Raw genomic sequence first — 19,658 nt, 5'->3', positions numbered from 1 at the left:
ATGTATTTTGTAGTATGTCCCTCCTCACTTGTCTTGCAGCTTCACTTTTACAAAATGTACAGGACTCTCGTACGGACTGTATTTTGTGTGTGCGTGTATTTTAGCGGGTGCTCTTCAAACTCAGTGATGCGCATTATGACGCTCGCCAATGCGAACACAGGAAGGCGGGGCGCCTGGCTGGGGGGCGGGGGTTAGGGGGCGTGCCCGAACTATTTTGTTCCAAACACGAATAACGTCAGGAGTACGGAGTCTCTTCTTCTTAATAACTGCTGGGTATGTAACCCCGAACTCAAGTCAACCATTTTAAAACACACAAGTTCCCTTTGCATGGCTTCTTGTGATGAATGCGTGAACGGCGTTTGGAGCGTTTTTTTTTGTTGGGCAGACGATCGCATGCTTGGGTGCTTTTCTGTGTGTATAAACGTAACGTATATTATTACTACTACATAGTACCGTAATGGCGTTTTTTGTTTTGTTTTATATAATAGCAGTAAACACAACGCGAGCCGTCCTGCTCTGTTTTGATGGTCAAGCGAGCATGTTTGCAAATGGGAGGAGAGGACGTGTGTGTGTGCGTGTAGAGGGGAGGACGTGTTGTTGTGTTGTGTCTCGACATTTTTGACGACATAGAATGAGAGCAAATGACAACAAAAAAAAGAGATTGTTGTTTTGAATGCGCTCCGACGTCGTGTAGCAGCCGTATGACTTTAGCATTGTTCCGTCACGGAGCCCCTTTTGTTCGGCGCTTCGATCGAACACCGTTTAACGAAAAACGGCGACATGTTACGCGCACAAAACGGCTACTGGATGTCCTTTTTCTTCGACAGGGCGTATGTGTTTTCGGACTGATGGACATTTGTCGAGTCCTGTCCCGTTTTTATATTTGTGTAGAGCAAAAAAAGAGAGAAAGAAAGGCAGAAGCTTAGGACAGAGGAGGAATCCCGGGCTGGCGTTTAAAGCTCCGCCTATCGTGGGCGATACTTTAACGGCGACCGAGCGTGATGACTGGCTGAGACTTTCCCAAAAGGGGGCGGGGTATAACCCGGAAAAGGTTGACCAAAAAGCAAGACAAGTGTCAAATGAAAAATTCCATCAAGTGTTTTGTGCAGGCACTTTCGGCACGAGATTGGTTTCTTTCGTAATATTTATTACAATTTTCTTTAAGATTATGGTTTCTTGTAAAATGAAGATTTTTTTCATCACAAAATTACGTTATCCTCATACAATGTTTTTTTGTAACACTACAACTTTATTGCTTTAACTTTATTCTTTTACCATGACATTTTTTCTTATGAAAATTAATAATTATTTGGTTGACTTATGACTTATAATGCATTAAAAAATTAAATCATGAAACAACATCTTTAGATGAAAATTATGATTTTTACTTTTTGTGTTTGTTTTTGACCTCCCTTCACATTTAAGTATTTTGTAGTATCATAAAATCAAAAAGTTACAACTTTATTCTAATATATTCACTGAGTGTTATTCTTTCCTTCTGTTTGTGTAAAATGACATCTACTATCATAACGGTTAGTAGTCTAGTCTCATGACAGTAACCTTGGGATTTTCTTTCTCTTATAACAATACAACATTATCCCATAAATGTGATTTTTAGACATCTTAACGTAACCCTTTTATTTCGAAATAATATAATTATGCTGATTACCTTAGATTTTCGTTTCTGTTTGCATTTAGCAAATTTTACATAAATTACAGATTTTTCATAAAAATTGCCATTAAAACAAAGGAATAGTTCCCCTGGAAATCAAGACTTTGTCCAAAAAATTCAGACAAAACTCCTGAAAAAAGCTGCAAGCCTAAAACTGTATTTGATGTCAAACAATTGACAGCAAACTATTTTGTTTTGAAGCTCCTCGCCTCGGCGGTTGTCGCGCTCCGAGTTAAAAAAAGCAGAGCTCCATCATCGATTGACAAGCTCCATCAACCAATCCCGAGAAGCCACCCCGCCCCTGCACGTCGACCTCTCTCCGAATTATCCAATAGCAACCCACCGGGGAGGCGTGGTTACCCCAACCCGCACGGCCCCGCCTACAAGCTAAACTAACCTAACGGAGATTGTTTTTTCCCTGTCGAGATAGATTCCCCCCCCCCCCACTTTGCAGCTCCTCTTGTTTTTGTTTTTCTTTTACAATACACACCGCCGATAAAGTCGCGTTTGACACACCGGTCGCTTCGGACTGCACCCCGGCTGGAGGCATCGTGGTTAAACCCCGCCGAACGGATTACCGTAGCACCGTCGGTGAATTTAAAGGAGAGGGGTGAGTTCAGGTTGGAAATTCATTCAACGAGCTAACGCGGCTAGCCTCGAAACTCCCCGCCAGTCTACCCCCCCCCCCCCCCAAAAAAAGAAGAAAAACACGCTAAACACATAAATGACGCCTATTGCGATTAATACTGGAAATTATCTCTCAAATGGATCGCCAGTGGATGCTTTAACAACGTTACCAGAAAGCCGCATGTGTTGTGCCGTTCGCCCCCTCGGACGTCCCTCCGAGTCGGGGCTTCTCATGTTGTTTACATTAGCTAGCAGCTAACACCGCGAAACACTCCTCCCCACCCCCGCTACAAATCAAGTTACGGAGTGAAATAGACGCGAATAAAGACCCCCCCCGCAAATGACCCGGCGAGTCGGTGACTTTTTTTCTCCCCGTGTTTGTGTCGCGCTTACCTCCGTCGACGTGGAGCGCCTCGGCGGGGTCCCTCCTTCCGCGCATGCTCCACCAAATGGCGGCCACGTATGGAACTCGAGCTCGGTGCTTGTGAGGCAAGGCCTCGCGTAAAGTGGGGGTGGAGCGGGGGCAACCGCGAGGGGCTCAATGCTTCCATACACCTCACAAATATTAACTTTATTTATTTTTTAATCTATTTGTTTTGGTGAATTTAACGCCTTTTTGTCCACAATTCCGCCTCCTCCATGTAGCGACGGTTTGCGGTCGAGCGACACGAAGCTAAGATAGGTTAGCTGACATGCTGCTCCAAGTTGGTTGTTAACGTGTTGGGGCATGAATGAAGTTGAACATTTACAATTAAAATCACTCAATTGGGGGGGCTTATTTTCGTTGCAGAGTCGCAGTAGTATGGGGAAGTTGTAACTCGCAGAGCGACTCCCACATGTTTGTCGCTTCGGTGACGTCGCCGATCGGTAGCCGTGATTGGCTGCGGCCATTGTATGATTTTACTCAAGCCTGGTTTCAAAAGGAGACAGAAAACGTTTTCAAATGTCGTCCTGTGGGTGGTAAAACAGTTAAACACCCCCTTCCACTGACTTTGGTTCCGTTCCATTCATTGTTTGCCACGCTTCTGGAACGTCACAAAATGGGACTCCGCTTCAAGTGGTGTCAAAAGTACTCGCTGAGTAGAAGCAAGCTTAGCAAAAGAAAGTAGACTTACTGAAGCGACTCATTTATTAAAGCGAAAGAAGAAAGCGAAATACAAAAAAAAATGATATCGAATACAAGGGAGTGGAACATTTCTAAATACTTGTAGGAAATTCTTCTTAATTCTTAAATGTCACAAGCGACAAAATAATCTTGAGATAAATATGCTGTATACTGCTAAATGGAACAGCAACAATTTAAGTACCCAAAAATGAGACCACACATTCCATCACATTACATTGTGAGTTCGATAAAAGAAAGTAGTAGCTATGGCGGCATTGTTTTATTTTAAATTTATAATGCATTGCTGATGTGTCAGCATTGACAGATACTCAAAATGAGGTGACTCGAGTCGGGACTTGGCTACAAAAAAAAACTGAACGGAACATCTCTAAATATAACCATTTCAGGTTGTCATAAGCGGACATTTTTGCAAAATTAATATTTTTCCCAGCTGTATTTAATTTCCATTAAAGACAACCTTTCATTTAGTGAATTAATGCAAGTGTGTATGCATGTTAGCCGATATACGCCTTGCCAAAAGTCACCTGTCACCTTAAGGAGGACACGTGGCATAGAAAATGAATGCATGTTTTGTCACCTAGGAAGAACACCAATTAAACTTCAAGCACAGTGGCACAAATGAAGTTTGTCATTCAAGTTTGTAAGTTCTTAAACACCACAAAATGTACAGAAGTGAAATGCAAAAGCTCCTCATTGTCCCAAACAACCACACCTTTTTCTCTGCAGGTTTTATGTCTCAAAGTTTTGCATGTGCGTCTGTCTGGTATTTGTGACTCCATCATGCAGCTCCAAGTGAAGAGTTCAAAAAAGAAAAGCTCAAAAGCAACACCTAGCGATCGAGTCTTATCTCTGGCTGACTTTGTCATCATATGAGGAGACAACCTTTTGCTCATGGTTTCTCCTCATGTCCCCCGCAGGTCTCTCAGCTCTGTCTAGTATGACTTCATGATGAAGCGGCGACTGGAGGATCAGGAAACGGTTTTTGCGTCCCAACAGCGGCGCCTCCCCGGCAACGCCGAGACCTTCCAGCACCGCGTCCTGGCCCCGGCACCTGCGCCGGCGGCGGTGTACGAGGCCGTAGCCGACAACATGCAGCCCACTTCGGGTGTCCAGTACTCGGTCCCGCAGGGATACCAGGTATGCAAAACACTGTTAAAGATAATGGATATTTAGTAGCTGAACCTGAAAAAATAAAACCTTCATTAAATCCATGTGCGATGTTTTAATCATACAGGTGTAAAAATACAGTAAGGCAACCATTTTGAGGAAGTTGGAAATTTTACTTGAGAATGAACAGGAATTTATGGGAATTGACAAGGAATATATAAAATTAAAGGTTTGCTCTTAAATGGGGCTCTAAATATAGTTTTTAAGTTTTTAATTTTATATGTCATTCAAGCACAGTGGTACCATGACTTACTTCTGATGTTTTTTTTTTTTAAGTTACATTTGAGTTATGAAGCGCAAGCAATACTTCTGTTGTAGAAACAATGTTTATTTTATCACTTGTTAGCTTCAAGATATGCGCGTTTCTTATCAGGACGGGCCAAATCACACGTGCGTTTGTTTTTCGCAGGTTCCCACGGTGGCTCAGAACAGCGGCGGCGTGCACGCACCCAGCCCGGCCGTCCACGGAGGGTCCCACCACCACAGCCCCGCCACCGTCCAATCCCACGGGCCCCCGGTGATGCCGGCGCACAGCCACGCGGCTGCGCCGCAGGCCTCGGCGCAGGGCCAGCAGCAGTTTCAGCGGCTCAAGGTATTAATTTTTTTACACAGTGGAAAAAAATGCTGACAAAAAAGAAAGTTGTTCTAATCTGTCCAGAGCGACTGAGACATGGAAGGCAGCCGATGAACTAACTTTCCGCTCTTTTATTTCCTCCATTCTTGTCTCCTATAGGTGGAGGATGCGTTGTCGTACTTGGACCAAGTCAAGTTGCAATTCGGCAACCAGCCTCAGGTTTACAACGACTTCCTGGACATCATGAAAGAGTTCAAGTCTCAAAGGTGAGCGCGCGTTAACAGCAGTTTTGGCAAACATTCTCTGCGTTACCTTTATTATGACGATAGTAATAACATCCCAACAATGAACCCCGCTCGTGTTTGTGCCGGCAGCATCGACACTCCCGGCGTTATCAGCCGGGTGTCGCAGCTCTTCAAAGGACACCCCGACCTCATCATGGGCTTCAACACCTTCCTGCCGCCCGGCTACAAGATTGAAGTGCAGACCAACGACTTGGTCAACGTGATAACGCCCATCCAGATCCACCACATCACCCCGCACGGCATTTCGGTGCAGAACATTCCCATCGCAGGTGCGCCGGGCACCCAGCACTCTGCCCAGGCGCCACCCGCCGCCGCCGCCACCAGCGCGCTCGCCCTCCTCACACAGCCCGTCCCAGCTAAGATGAGCAAAGTGAGTTTCCCGCTACACTGTTCCTTCCTTGGCAAAAGGCCCCTTTTAAAAGTGTTAATCGTACATACAAAAATAATGACATTGTCAAATTCATGACAGACAAAATATTAACTTTTTACTGCCGAAAATTGTAAAAAAAAAATAAAAAAAAAAATTAAAAGTAAATTATATCTTTAATAATAGCATCATAACATCATTAAAGGTCATTTTATTACCCAAGAATTACCTCTCCTTTTCAAAAAGGTTGGAGAGCCCTGGTTTAGCCTATCATCTGTTATTCATTGAAAACTCCAATTGGCTGCTTTTGTGCTCTTACTAAAACGCGCAAGTATATCACAAGATGACGCCAAAGCACTGTTTCATAGGAATGTAGTTACTTTTCTAAAGTCGTCGATTTCTAAAAATCTTGTGTTACTTTCTACTATTCTATTTGTCAAAAAGGAAGTTCCTCTGCTCACTGAAACTTAGTTCCTTGGAACCAAGACGCCAACACATGTTGTGAAAAAGCAGCATGGGTTCCCCCAAAACTTGGTGAATTGTGAAATAGTGGCAGTATGATATACTTTTTGCGTCATATAGAATTATGTTTTTTTTTTTGTTGTTTTTTTATTTATTTATTTATTTTAAGAGCTCAGTATTGTTCATTCGGAAATGTCATCATCATTGCTCTTTTTTTTTTTTTTTTTTTTTTTAATATATATATATATATATATATATTTATTTTATTTTTTTTGTGCGTGTGGGTGAGAATATAGAATTATGTTCATTGGCGCGATCAAGTTTTAGGAAACACTCCATTCCGTGACACTGGTTGATTTGGTCTTGTTTCGAAATCATTTATCCAATAATCTGTGCCAAGGCCCTAATTATTGCCAACAAGCACAAACCTTTGTGAAATGGACATGCAGCGTTGAAAGTCACTTTTTGGCATCTAGAAATACTTCGCCCTTGAGGACGTGTGACAAACATGGGGAGGGTGGATGAAAGCCACCTCGCATAAAGACCAAACGTCACTTCGCAGTGTACATTCTGTTCTTCTTTTATGTATTTTTTTTTTTTTATGAGTTAGTGTCACTTACTGTCCTTGGAACTTGTGTGGCTCAGGTGGGATACACAGAGAGGTGTGCAGTTTCTGAGTCCGTATAACTTCACACGTGCGTCCGAAGCGCCGCTGTATGCGCACACTAGAGAAGATGCGCCACAGCTGCGAGTGTGCGTGATTTGTTCCAATTGTCCCCTCCTCGCAGCCTCCCCAGCCCCAGGCGCCGACGCCGGGCAACCAGGGCAACCCGTCCATCCCGGCGTACGCCGCGCCGCGCTCCCCGCCCGTGCCGCCCGGCGGGACGCCCGCCGGCCTGCCGGCGCAGAACAATCAGCCGGTGGAGTTCAACCACGCCATCAACTACGTCAACAAGATCAAGAAACGCTTCCAGGGTCAGCCCAACATCTACAAAGCCTTCTTGGAGATCCTGCACACGTACCAGGTCAGCGGGGGGGGAGCTCGCCTTAAGGATTACATGGAAATTCGGTTTTTCTTAACATATATTATGCGTTGCGTTATGCAGAAGGAGCAACGGAACGCGAAAGAGGCTGGAGGAAACTACACTCCGGCCCTGACGGAACAAGAGGTCTACGCTCAGGTGGCCCGGCTCTTCAAGAATCAAGAGGACCTGCTCTCCGAGTTTGGGCAGTTTCTTCCAGACGCCAACAGTTCAGTGGTGAGTGAGTGACACTTGAATTTGTTCTGTGCCAATCAATATACAGTTGTCCACATTGAAATTCACTTTTCATGGGGTCACTATATCGCAGATTTTTTAAATCATACATATTTAATTTTATATGGCTGATTATTCGCTGTTGTGCAGCGATCATTTTTCGACACACTATAATGTTACTACAGACTCTTTTAACAATTGACAATTCCGAAACATCCTGTCATTTCAGATATTTACGCAGTGCAAACAAACGGCGGATTCTATTGCTTTTGTCCCGTGACTAGCATGCAGATTGTTATAGGAGCCAAATGACATTGCATCACATTTTGGAACCAAAACAATCCTCACAAATCAAATTAGAACGATCCAAAGTCCAACACTTTTCAATGAGCAGAGAGCTTCCTTTCATCGAGTTGGCCGCCATTTTTGACTTGTGACATAAGCTTGAAATAGTCACCATGCGCCAGCCAGGAGGGAGGGGTGCATAAAATTCTACATTCTGAAAATCCAATCTTGAGTTGACTCAAGATGAGCTTTTCAGATCTCGTCATTGATATGTAATCATAATTCAAAAATGTTATAAATGTGTCAATGTTTTCAACATAGGCTGTTGTTGTGTGTGTGACAAAGCTCTTATTATCTCACCTGAACGCAATCAGTTGGATAAACAGCTTAATTGTACGACTAAAGTGAAATTGGATCATTTACTGTGGCGCAGCTGAGGAACTCTCGCAGCACAGTGGTTAGGAAATCACTGAGCGACGCTAACGTAGCAAGGCAGCATGAGCAGAGCTGGATCAAAATGCATGAAAAAGATCCCGTCATTCGTAAAAAGATAGTCAATAGACTGGGAACAAAAGCAGGAAGTGGAAACCTAGCGACACGTATTTGTTGTCAGTCATCCACTCATTATAGTGAACCTTCATTTATTGCAGGGATACATTCATCTCTACTCAGTCAAACTCGCTTGCTAGCTGTTTAAACGTTTTCGTTGCACTCAGATGTTGAGCAAGACGACAGCCGAGAAGGCTGAGTCGGTACGGAACGATCACGGCGGCACCGCCAAGAAGCTGCAGCTCAACAACAAGCAGAGGCCCAATCAGAACGGATGCCAGATCCGCCGGCATCCCACTCCGGGAGCCGCGCCCCCCATCAAGGTGTGCAAAACTTCCATTTATTCTGCTCTGTGTCATTCATAGGACGGTTTTTGTCATTCAAGTGGCTCTTTTTTTTTATTGTTGCTAAAATAGAAAAAGCCCAAGTTACTGAATTTGAAAGATTCCTCGTCCATTGCTGAGGCCAGCAAGCATGGAGTCGGAACAGAGTCGCTGTTCTTTGAGAAGGTACGTTTCCATTTTTCTTTTTCTTCCACCTGTTTCAAAAATATTTGTTTTGTTATGTTTTTTAATACAGTAATTTATTTTTATTTATTTTTTATTTATTTATTTATTTATTTTTTTTTTAAGAGCTCAGTATTGTTCATTCGGAAATGTCATCATCATTGCCCTTTTTTTTTTTTTTTTTTTTATATATATATATATATATATATATATATACATATATATATATACATATACATACACATACACATATATATATATACATATATATATTTTTTTTTTGTGTGTGTGTGGGTGAGTATGTGTATGTGCGTGCGTGCGTGCGTGCGTGCGTGTATTTGTTAGCTCACCAGAAAACCTATTAGAAAAATACATACATTAATTTATATGCACATTTGTTTCTCCTGGAAGGTGCGCAAAGCCTTGCGGAGTGCGGAGGCCTACGACAACTTCCTTCGATGTCTGGTCATCTTCAATCAGGAGGTGGTCTCCCGGACTGAGCTGGTTCAGCTGGTGCTACCCTTCTTAGGGTGAGTGCTCGGTATTTTTGTATTCACAGCAGTCACTTTTACCGCTTGCCTCTCACTTCAACCATTCCACCGTTCGCTCCAGGAAATTCCCGGAGCTGTTCACCTGGTTCAAAAACTTCCTGGGGTACCGGGAAATGTCCCACATCGAAGCATACCCCAAGGAGCGGGCCACCGAGGGCATCGCCATGGAGATTGACTACGCTTCATGCAAAAGACTCGGCTCCAGTTACAGGGCACTGCCCAAAAGCTACCAGCAGCCCAAATGCACTGGGAGAACGCCACTTTGTAAAGAGGTGAGGAGAGTCCAAACTATTAACCATTGTAAGACTTTTAGTACAGGTAACTGTACAGTCATGAACCTCTAACCCCTTTACATGTTTTGGCTTCAGGTGCTAAATGATACCTGGGTGTCCTTACCCTCCTGGTCCGAGGATTCCACCTTTGTCAGCTCCAAGAAGACGCAGTATGAGGAGCACATCTACCGGTGTGAAGACGAGCGCTTTGAGGTGAGTTATTTCTTGTGAGGTGGGATCGCCCGTAGTGTGTGAGAACTAAATTTGATTCTCATGTACGCAACGCATTTTAGTTTAAGACATCATACATTTGCAAAATGTCTTTAAATTTATTGTATGTATAGTCTCAGTTTTAACTCAATTGCTCCCATAAACGTATAATGCGTTCTATTTTAAATAGGAATGCACGATATCGTTGGCCGATAATTATCAGCAAATTTGACATAATACGGATAAAATAGATAATAAAGAAATCGGGCGATAATTATCAGCAATTATCGGCCAATTTGACATCATACGGATAAACCATATAATAAAGAAATCGGGCGATAATTATCGACTAATTTGACGTAATACAGATAAACCAGATAATAAAGAAATCGTCCAATAATTATCGTCAATTATCGACTAATTTGACATCAGAAAAAATAAAACCGATAATAAGGAAATCGTCATATAATTATCGGCTATTATCGACTAATTTGACATCATACATATAAACCAGATAATAAAAAAATCGGCCGATAATTATTGGCTATTATCGGACTATTTGACGTCATGCAGATAAACCAGATAATAAAGAAATCGGACGATAATTATCGGCAATTATCAGCCAATTTGACGTCCACAGATAAACCAGATAATATAGTAGGACTTGAAAGTATATGTGTATTACTTAGTTAAACCACTGCTACACTCACCAGATAAAAAGGTGTTGGGGTAGTTTTGTAGATATAAATAAATTAACAACTTTTTTTCCCTCCTTAATAAAATGCCGAGGTATCGGATCTGGACTCGGAATCGGCCGATCTCAAAATGAGGTGACTCGGACTCGGGTCCAAAAAAAGTGTGATCGGGACATCCCTAGTTGCTTCAGTGAAAATTGCTGGGAGTGAATGAGTTAATGACGTGTGCTGCTGACCTCTTAGCCAGGTCACCCTTGTAAAAGAGATCTCGATCTCGATTGGTTATCATCTGGTTAAATAAAGATCTACTTGAACAATTACAGTTGGACGTGGTGCTGGAAACCAACCTGGCCACCATCCGAGTCCTGGAGTCCGTGCAGCGGAAGATATCGCGGATGTCGGCGGAGGAGCAGGCCAAATTTCGCTTGGACAACACGTTGGGCGGTTCGTCTGAGGTGGTGCACCGGAAAGCCATCCAAAGGATATACAGCGATAAAGCACCGGACATTATTGACGGCCTGAAGAAGAACCCGGCCGTTTCCGTCCCCATCGTTTTAAAGAGGTGCGTGCCGGACCAGAATGACGAGCGCTTTGTCTTTTACCAAAGCCCAATTTTTCATCCGCTAACATGTCCTCCCACACCACCCAGGCTAAAGACCAAGGAGGACGAGTGGCGGGAAGCCCAGCGAGGTTTCAATAAGATCTGGCGGGAGCAGAACGAGAAGTATTACCTCAAGTCTCTGGACCATCAGGGCATCAACTTCAAGCAGAACGACACCAAAGTGTTGCGCTCCAAGTCCCTGCTCAACGAAATCGAAAGCATCTACGATGAAGTGAGCGCTTCTGATTCGTCATTGGTTTGAAACCGTCTCATTTCTCTCTTAATCAACTTTTGGTCCGAATACATAGCATGGCAAAGAATGCATATAAAGAAGCACTGGACTACAGTGAAATCCGGCAAAGCCCGGACTTGTGACGAAAATCCACAAATAGCACTTAAAACAGAGAGGCTCACAAAGCATTAATGCCATGCTTATAGCATGTACACAATCACGAACCCATGCTACATAAATGACTGTATTTAGTAAAATGATTCCGTTCCGTTCCGTCTTCAATTCCGCTTATCCGGGGTCGGGTCGCGGGGGCAGCAGCTTTATCAGGGAAGCCCAGACTTCCCTCTCCCTAGCCACTTCAGCCAGCTCCTCCGATGGGATCCCAAGGCGTTCCCAGGCCAGCCGTGAGACGTAGTCTCTCCAGCGTGTCCTGGGTCGTCCCCCGGGGCCTCCTGTAAAATGATTCACCTTAAACAAACCAAATACCCATCAATAGCATGAGCTAGCATACTAGCCTAAATAGCATGCGAGCACTAAGTGACGCGCTTAAAGCCATTTTCACACTGTGACAAATATGATGACATCATCAACAAGCAGTATTGTGATTGGTCAGTAGAGTCCAAATCTCTACCGCGGGCCAAATTGATACAGTCTACCACAGTGGTGCCCAAGTCCGGTCCTCGGGAGCCCCTATCCAGCCTGTTTTCCATGTCTCCCCCCTAAAACTTTTGCAATCCTATTTCAGACTCTTATTTGAATTTCTTTGCCCTGCAGCGCCAAGAGCAGGCGTCTGAGGAGAACGGCAGCCCGCCCGCAGGCCCCCACCTGACCCGGGTGTACGAGGACCGACAGATCCTGGAGGACGCGGCGGCCCTCATCATCCACCACGTCAAGCGCCAGGCCGGCATTCAGAAGGAAGACAAGTACAAGATCAAGCAGATCATGTCCCACTTTGTCCCCGACTTGCTCTTTGCCCAACGCGGCGAGCTCTCCGACGTGGAGGAGGAAGAGGAGGAGGAGGAGGAGGACGAGGAGATGGACGCGGAGGAGGGGGTCCCCTCCAAGAAGCACAACGGCGTCCCCGGCGGCGACGGGAGCCCGTCCAAGTCCAAGCTGCTGTTCAGCAACACGGCGGCCCAGAAGCTGCGCGGCTGCGACGACGCCTACAACCTCTTCTACGTCAACAACAACTGGTACATCTTCCTGCGCTTGCACCACACGCTGTGCTCGCGACTCCTCCGCCTCTACTGGCAGGCCGAGAGGCAGATCGAGGAGGACATGCGCGAGCGGGAATGGGAGCGGGAGGTCCTCGGACTCAAGAAGGAGAAGAACGACAATCCGGCCACCCAGCTGAGACTCAAGGAGCCCAGTAAGTGTCAAACGTGTTGTTTGTAACGACAAGAGTTCGGTCGGGGGTGCACTAGAAAGGAGAAGCAGCGATAAAACAGGCCAAAATTCTGATGGCGGGCCGGAGCAGAGAATACTGAAAATCGGTGTCATTAATCTCCCAACTAGTGGACATCGACGTGGAGGTTTACTACTCGGCCTTCTTGGAGATGGTTCGCAACCTGCTTGACGGCAACATGGAGGCGTCGCAATACGAGGATTCGCTGAGGGAAATGTTCACCATTCACGCGTACACCGCCTTCACCATGGACAAGCTCGTACAGAGCATCGTCCGGCAGGTGAGCCTCTCTCGTCTCACGCGATTTTACGCCGTACCCCGAATTCAATACTGTACTTACGGATGCCCTCGCAGCTCCAGCACATCGTGAGCGACGAGATCTGCGTCCAGGTGACGGACCTCCACTTGGCCGAGAACGCCAACGGCGCCTGCGGGGGGTCCATGTCCACGCTGTCTGCCCGGAGTGGCCCGGAGGCCGCCTACCAGCGTAAAGCGGAGCAGCTCATGTCGGATGAGAATTGCTTCAAGGTGAGAAAGGACAAAGTCAATTGAAACTAAATGGAGTGCACGAGGGCTGCGCAACTAATCAAAATTCAATTACAATTACAATTATTACACTACACAATTACAAAATCAGCGTCATCCTAAATAAAAAGATTATTAATACACATTTTTGAGTTGTTTAAATGTATACATTTGCACCTTTTTATTTTATTTTAAAATAACTAATTTAATCCATTTTGTTTCATCCAAAAGGAACTTGCATAATTATAGTGTTTCAAAGAATTTAGTTTGCCTAGATATTTTTTATTAGTTTTTTTTTACATTCACATGATCTTGTTTTGTACCAAAAAATTCATGATCATCCTACTGCACAGTGCACATGCTGCACTCCAACTTCAAGTAAATAAATAAATATATATTATTATAAATATGTATTATTATAAATTCTGTTTGGTCCAAAAATAACTTACATAATTAATGTTTCTAGTTTTTTTCAATTGGTCTTAATATTTTTAAATGTGTAAACATTTTCTTGTTTTGTACCAAAACATAAATGATAATCATACTGCACGGCGCACAAGCTGCTCTCCAACTTCAAGTTTTTGCCAACTTAAATAAATATCTATTATTATAAATATATATGATTATAAATTCTGTTTGGTCCAAAAGGAACTTACATAATTATAGTGTTTCGATTTTTTTAAATTGGTCTCAATATTTTTAAATGCTTACACATTTTCTTGTTCTGGATTTGTACCAAACAATAAATAATCCTGATTTCAATTATTGCCAAAATAATCGTAATTATTATTTTTCCATAATCGAGCACTATTTGGCGGCAACACGTTTTGTGCTTGGTGGAGGGACAAATTCAAGAAATGTGTTACATCTGTGTCACCTTTGCATTTGTTTCCTCGTAGGTGATGTTTATCAGGAACAGAGGCCTGGTGCAGCTGACGCTGGAGCTGCTCGACACCGAGGATGAGAATTCTGACGAGCCCATGGAGGCAGAGGTGAGAAATATGGATGGCAGAAGCTTCTTGACTCTATTGAGTTATTGTTAAAAAAAAAAAAAACATCACATTCTCTGTCTGCAGCGGTGGTCCGATTACGTCAGCCGTTACTTGAACCCGAACACCACCACACCCGAGTTGAGGGAGCATCTGGCCCAGAAGCCCGTCTTTCTTCCCAGGTGAGGCACCCGCATCTCTTTCATTTGGATTTTCATGGCTTGAGCACCAGGCGCTGCCTTTCCCTCTTCTTTTTTGTGGGCCAAAAACTCAAGATTTTTTTGCAAGTTGTGTTTAATTAAAATAAGACTTGTGCAAACATGCTTTTATTTTGGCAAACATTATCAACATTTGTAATGATTATTTATTCATTTATTTATGTTATGGACCAAACCAGTAACTGAATCAGAACCAGTTCATTAAAAAAAAAAAGTAGCATAAAACCAATTAATTAAAAACAAAAAAACAGTATTCAGATTACAAATGCAATCATTTGCAGCTGGAGTATGAATAACCTGTATTTGACATAATTGTAATTGTAGTTGAACCTGAAGCCAAAAACGCCCTTTGCATTAATCAGTACCCGAGGAGTGTAACGGCCATGGATGGCGCAATGGGACAGCAAAAAAATGGGACAGCAAAAAAATGGGAGAACAACAAATTAAAAAGAAACAAAAACCAATGGGCTTGGCTGCACCACCCGTCACAAAGAGGCGCCACCTTGTGGCGTGGTGCCACACTGCAGACTGCTACAGGAGCAGCTCTTAGTTCCATAAATGTTGGCGAGTTACAGTGTTTCAAATTTGTTTAATCAGTACAAATGACCAAATAAGCAACAATAATCGAAGAAAAATATTTAGCAATACATTTGAATTCAAAATCATTTTCTTATTCGATTAATCGATGGAATCATCGATAGAATAATAATTTCAAAAATGTTGGCAAGTGACCGCCCCAGTAGAGTTCATAAGTCGAGTTGTTGCCAGGAATCTGCGGCGGATCCGGAAGTACCAGAAGTGTCGCGAGCAGCTGGACAAGGAGGCCGGCGAGGGAGGCAAGAAACCGCTGGACAAGGAGAAGATGGAGTGCATGTTCAAGCTCAACTCCTACAAAATGGTGTACGTCTTCAAGTCGGAGGACTACATGTACCGACGGACCGCGCTGTTGCGAGCGCACCAGGTAGGGCCCCAGTTGGCCACCGTCTCGCTTGCGTGCGTGTGAGTGAGAAGTATGCGACCGAAAAAGCAACATGGGTGATAGTGGGGGTGCGTATCATTCTGATTTAAATAGTAATAAGTCGATTTTATTTGTAATTCGCTAGAGATAGACTGATATGTTTTTTTCGAGACTGGTACCGATGATTAGTAGCGAAGGAGGCCACTGACCGATATTTGAAGCCGATATTCATTTTCAGTAAAAGGGAAACAAATATTGGCGTGAAAACAAAAATTCAGTTCTTAACTCGAATTTATTGAACTTTTCAGATTTGCATAATGTGCTTTTTTAAATTCTTGAATGATAAAACACACATATTTGGTTTGAAATTCTAACAGGAAGTTCAGGGAGTTCGAGCCATCTTGAAAAACTTAAATAAATCGCTCTGTATTCATTTCTCCAGTAAATAAAGTTTCCCCAAATTTTGAAATATCTGAAATATTCACTTTTTACTGATCTTTGTTACAATAATAATAATAATAATAATAATAATAAAGGTGCAGAGCATTCCCAGGGACTGAAAACTGAACATTTAGCATTAGTTTTAAATAGATCTTTTATCGACTGTTAATTTTTTTTTTTAAAGGTCAATCCCGATATTCGTCAAAATGCCGACTATTGGACGATTATCGTCTACGTTCGTGACATTGCTGGTATTCGGCGTTCCGTACTGTTTCAGCACCGCCACCTGCCGGTCGGGAGGGACGAAATTGAACGACAGTTACGTATGTAACAACGGCTCTACGAGTCCCGAACGACCGCCAACATTGCTTGTCACTCAGAGCCCTCGTGTTGATTAGCGTGAGAAGGTTCTGAGAGACTCGGTTCTGGCTACAATTCCCTTTTATACAGGAGGATCACATCAGCCGGAATCCTGGAAATGCCCTTTTATGATTTTTTTTCTCGAATGACGCATGCACGTGTCGGGTATTTCGTGCTGTTTTAGCACCGCCACCTGGCGGTCGTTCGGGACTCATAAAACCGTAGTTACATTCGTAACTGTCGTTTTTTTTTATGTGCAGTTTAATTTTCACAAGGCATTTTTTGGCCCTTCTATGTTTAAAATCCACGCTAATGGTCAGATGAAGGGGACCGTAATATGCTTGTGAATCGAGTCAACATGTGTCGGAAGTCAATATGTGCGTTTTAGCAAGTGCCTCACTATTAAGTCTTATTAGAGATTGTATGTTGTTAATATACATTGCTGTTATGTATAAAAGCACAATATTGTGTGTTTTATTAGTTTTTTTTTTAAGTATGAGTTTTTTCTCTTTTTTTATTGCCAACCTCAATATCGTGATAATTATCGCATCGTGATGTTTGCGTATCTTTTTCCATCCCTACTTCTGAGGTGATATCACGATTGATTGACGTAACAACTCCGCTTCGTCCTCCCTCCGTCCACAGTCCCACGAGCGTGTGAGCACACGCCTCCACGAGCGCTTCCAGGCGTGGTTGGCGGCGTGGGCCGAGGAACACGTCAGCGCCGACATGGCCGCCGAAAGCGACAAGTGGCTGATGGGCGAGGACCGCGACGGACTTTTACCCTGCAGCACCGCCCGCCAGCCCGAGGTCCTCCACTTCCGCAACGTCAGCAAATACCGCGTCAAATACAACCCGTAGCGACCGGCTCCAGGTCAGGAAGCAATTTGTTTTTAAGGCGGGACGTATGCGTGTTGCTCCAGTGGCGGCGGGGTTACTGTTTTTTACCAGCGTTTTTAGCTGGGCACACATTCCCCCCCCCCCCCCCCCCCCCCTTTCACAAGGGTGCCAAAACTCGGGAATGGTCTCGTCCCGCTCACCAGCACTCACCAAGAGAACGTCGCTTTTTCTACAGTGAACCGCCGCTTTACCATTCCACCCGTCCACATGATCCCAACACGGGGGGGATTATTTCTTTAAGACAGCCCGGACATGCTGGACAAGTGCACTTATTTAGAAGAAAAAAAAGAAGAAAAAAAACAAGAAACAGCTTCCCAGCTTTTGGGATGGAGACGAACGGCCAATCACAACTCACTTCCTGTTCCGGGCTGAGCCTCCCAAACAGTGTTGTCGGGCGACAAACAAGCACGTCGCTTCACAACACTGTTTGAACTCAAGAGTGCACCATTGTAAAGCTATGCGTTGTAAATATATACATATATAATATATATTATATATAGTTCTATTAACGTACATCATCCTCGCCGCCCTGGAAGACAACAACTCTTTTTTAAAAATATAAATAGAAGAGAAAAAAAAAGCCTACCGCCAATGCTCACACACACACACACACACCTTGTAAATACACTGTAAATAGTCTCAGACTTTTTAAGACCGACGCGTGTTGTTGTGTTAGTAGAACTTTCTGAGCTAACTGTTAGAATGTAAAGAAGAAGAAAAAAACAAGCAACGAAAGAGAGGCAAGAAAGACAACATTTAGTACCGTTTTTACCAAAGGGACTTGTTGATACAAACGTGCTGTTTTTGTCCCACCTTGCACCAGAACCCCCCCCCCCCCCAAGACCTCCTCTCTCTCTTTGTGTGTTCTTTTAGGTCTTTTCTTCTTTTTAATTGACGTAGTTTAAAACACACACACACACTCACACACACACATAGAAAAGTAAAAATGTATCCAGGTATTTTTTCTGTTTTTATAAATGACAAATATATTTTCTTCTCAATTCTCCTGAAAGAAAAAAAAAACGAACGAAAAGCACTGCGACCATCCGACTTTTATCCCCTCTCCACCCTGGATAGATTTTTGCTGCCCCCCCAGCCCCTTCCCACTCCTCCCAGTTGTATTTTTGATATTGGAAAATTCACGCGAGCATGTCTTTTCGTCCGTTTATTTAGACATTATTTAAAGTAATAATAAAAAACACATTTGTAGCCTACAATTATTAAATGTCTGTGGACTTTTATTCCTGTCTGTCTTCTTTTTTTTTGTCCTTTCACATTATGAATCTTTCAAGCGTGTTTTTCTTTAACTTATTTCTTCCTATGAGACAACGAAAAGGTATGATGATGACCATGGAACCTGAAATGGACAAAAGGGTGTAAAAATTCCTGGTAAATTTCCATGGAAACTTATTTGAATAAGTGGACAGCTATGCAAAATAATACAGTTAAGAGGCATATGTCATTACGACAGATTTACGTTTGTCTTGACTCACAAATTACATTTACAAACTTTACCATAACTCAAAACATTCAATCTCAAGTGGTCTGTCCCCATTGAAGTGATAAAGTAGAAGTAACAAAATGAGCACTCTATAGTGTTGTGCTTTATGAAAACATACATTTATAATTAAATAGAATGCAAGAAATGTATATTACTTAATGATTTATAAATTGTGCTACAAATTCTGGTGTGTGCCTTGGCCACCAGGGGGCAGTAAAATCCGGCCATACAGTCTCAAAAATGTTGTTTGATGGCTTGTAACTTGAAAAACTACCGTGTTTTGAAATAGAACATTAGCTCCTATTATTGAAGAGTCAATTGTTTCACTGAAGAACAAACTCATTCTCCCGACCGTAACTTATTCCCCAAAAAAACGATCCATGCCCCTAATCCTAAATGCCGACAACGTTCCATTTCCCGTTTCAAAATATTAAATGAACAGATGTCAAGATTTTAGAAACCATTTGTGCACATAGATAGCACATGAAATCTGGCTGTTGTAGTCAGGATTATAATAAAAATATTTTGGGGTTCCCTATTAAGAGCCAACCTTTCATTTTCTAATTTCATGGCTTCTTCTTGTTAATTCTCATACATTTCTGGAAATTCCTATTGAAAGTTTCCATCCCCCCCCACAAAAAGATTCCCAGAACGGTATCCTCAATGGGTGAGTAATTTAATTTTATCCATCCATCCACTCCTATCAGACTTGAACCTAACATGCTTGTTTTTGGAATATGTGAGAGGAAGCTGGAGTACCCGGAGGAACAATTCCACTCAAGATGGCCGTAGCTGACATATGAACCCAGAACCTCTCGAGTCTCGACTGTGACGAAAACCCGGTAACCACCCTACTACCATGAAGCGTTTTACTTTGTTTTCTTGTACTACTCTTTACAAACAG

At 43.2% G+C, this 19,658-nt stretch overlaps 1 protein-coding gene across 2 annotated transcripts; it reads left to right on the top strand.

Annotated features, from left to right (window-relative positions):
- Window positions 1-194: 194 nt before the first annotated feature.
- Window positions 195-18,494, top strand: sin3aa (SIN3 transcription regulator family member Aa). 2 transcript variants are annotated; one of them, XM_086074103.1, is made up of 21 exons: window positions 195-273; window positions 4,343-4,562; window positions 5,002-5,184; window positions 5,326-5,432; window positions 5,541-5,841; window positions 7,089-7,325; window positions 7,407-7,559; window positions 8,558-8,713; window positions 8,807-8,899; window positions 9,308-9,426; window positions 9,509-9,719; window positions 9,816-9,932; window positions 10,948-11,186; window positions 11,274-11,457; window positions 12,232-12,826; window positions 12,973-13,142; window positions 13,217-13,390; window positions 14,287-14,379; window positions 14,464-14,558; window positions 15,363-15,555; window positions 16,999-18,494. In XM_086074103.1, exons 2-21 carry the CDS (start codon window positions 4,371-4,373, stop codon window positions 17,212-17,214), a joined length of 3,828 nt encoding a protein of 1,275 aa, XP_085930229.1. In that variant the 5' UTR covers window positions 195-273; window positions 4,343-4,370; the 3' UTR covers window positions 17,215-18,494. The 2 variants fall into 2 exon arrangements, with proteins under 2 accessions (XP_085930229.1, XP_085930228.1); XM_086074102.1 differs by lacking the exon at window positions 195-273 and adding an exon at window positions 2,083-2,282.
- The last annotated feature ends 1,164 nt before the right edge of the window (window positions 18,495-19,658 follow it).

Source organism: Leptonotus elevatus, chromosome 4 (genome assembly GCF_054856555.1).
Source record: "Leptonotus elevatus isolate MCC_2025b chromosome 4, RoL_Lele_1.0, whole genome shotgun sequence".
NCBI lineage: Eukaryota > Metazoa > Chordata > Actinopteri > Syngnathiformes > Syngnathidae > Leptonotus > Leptonotus elevatus.
Note: the sequence above shows the minus strand (reverse complement) of the source record. Positions and strands in the feature narration are given on the sequence as shown.

Coding starts and splice junctions, on each gene's coding strand:
- sin3aa (XM_086074103.1), top strand. CDS start 4,371: ATGATGAAGCGGCGACTGGAGGATCAGGAAACGGTTTTTGCGTCCCAA. Junction 5,433..5,540: donor AAAGAGTTCAAGTCTCAAAG/GTGAGCGCGCGT, acceptor TTGTGCCGGCAG/CATCGACACTCCCGGCGTTA. Junction 9,720..9,815: donor GAACGCCACTTTGTAAAGAG/GTGAGGAGAGTC, acceptor TTTTGGCTTCAG/GTGCTAAATGATACCTGGGT.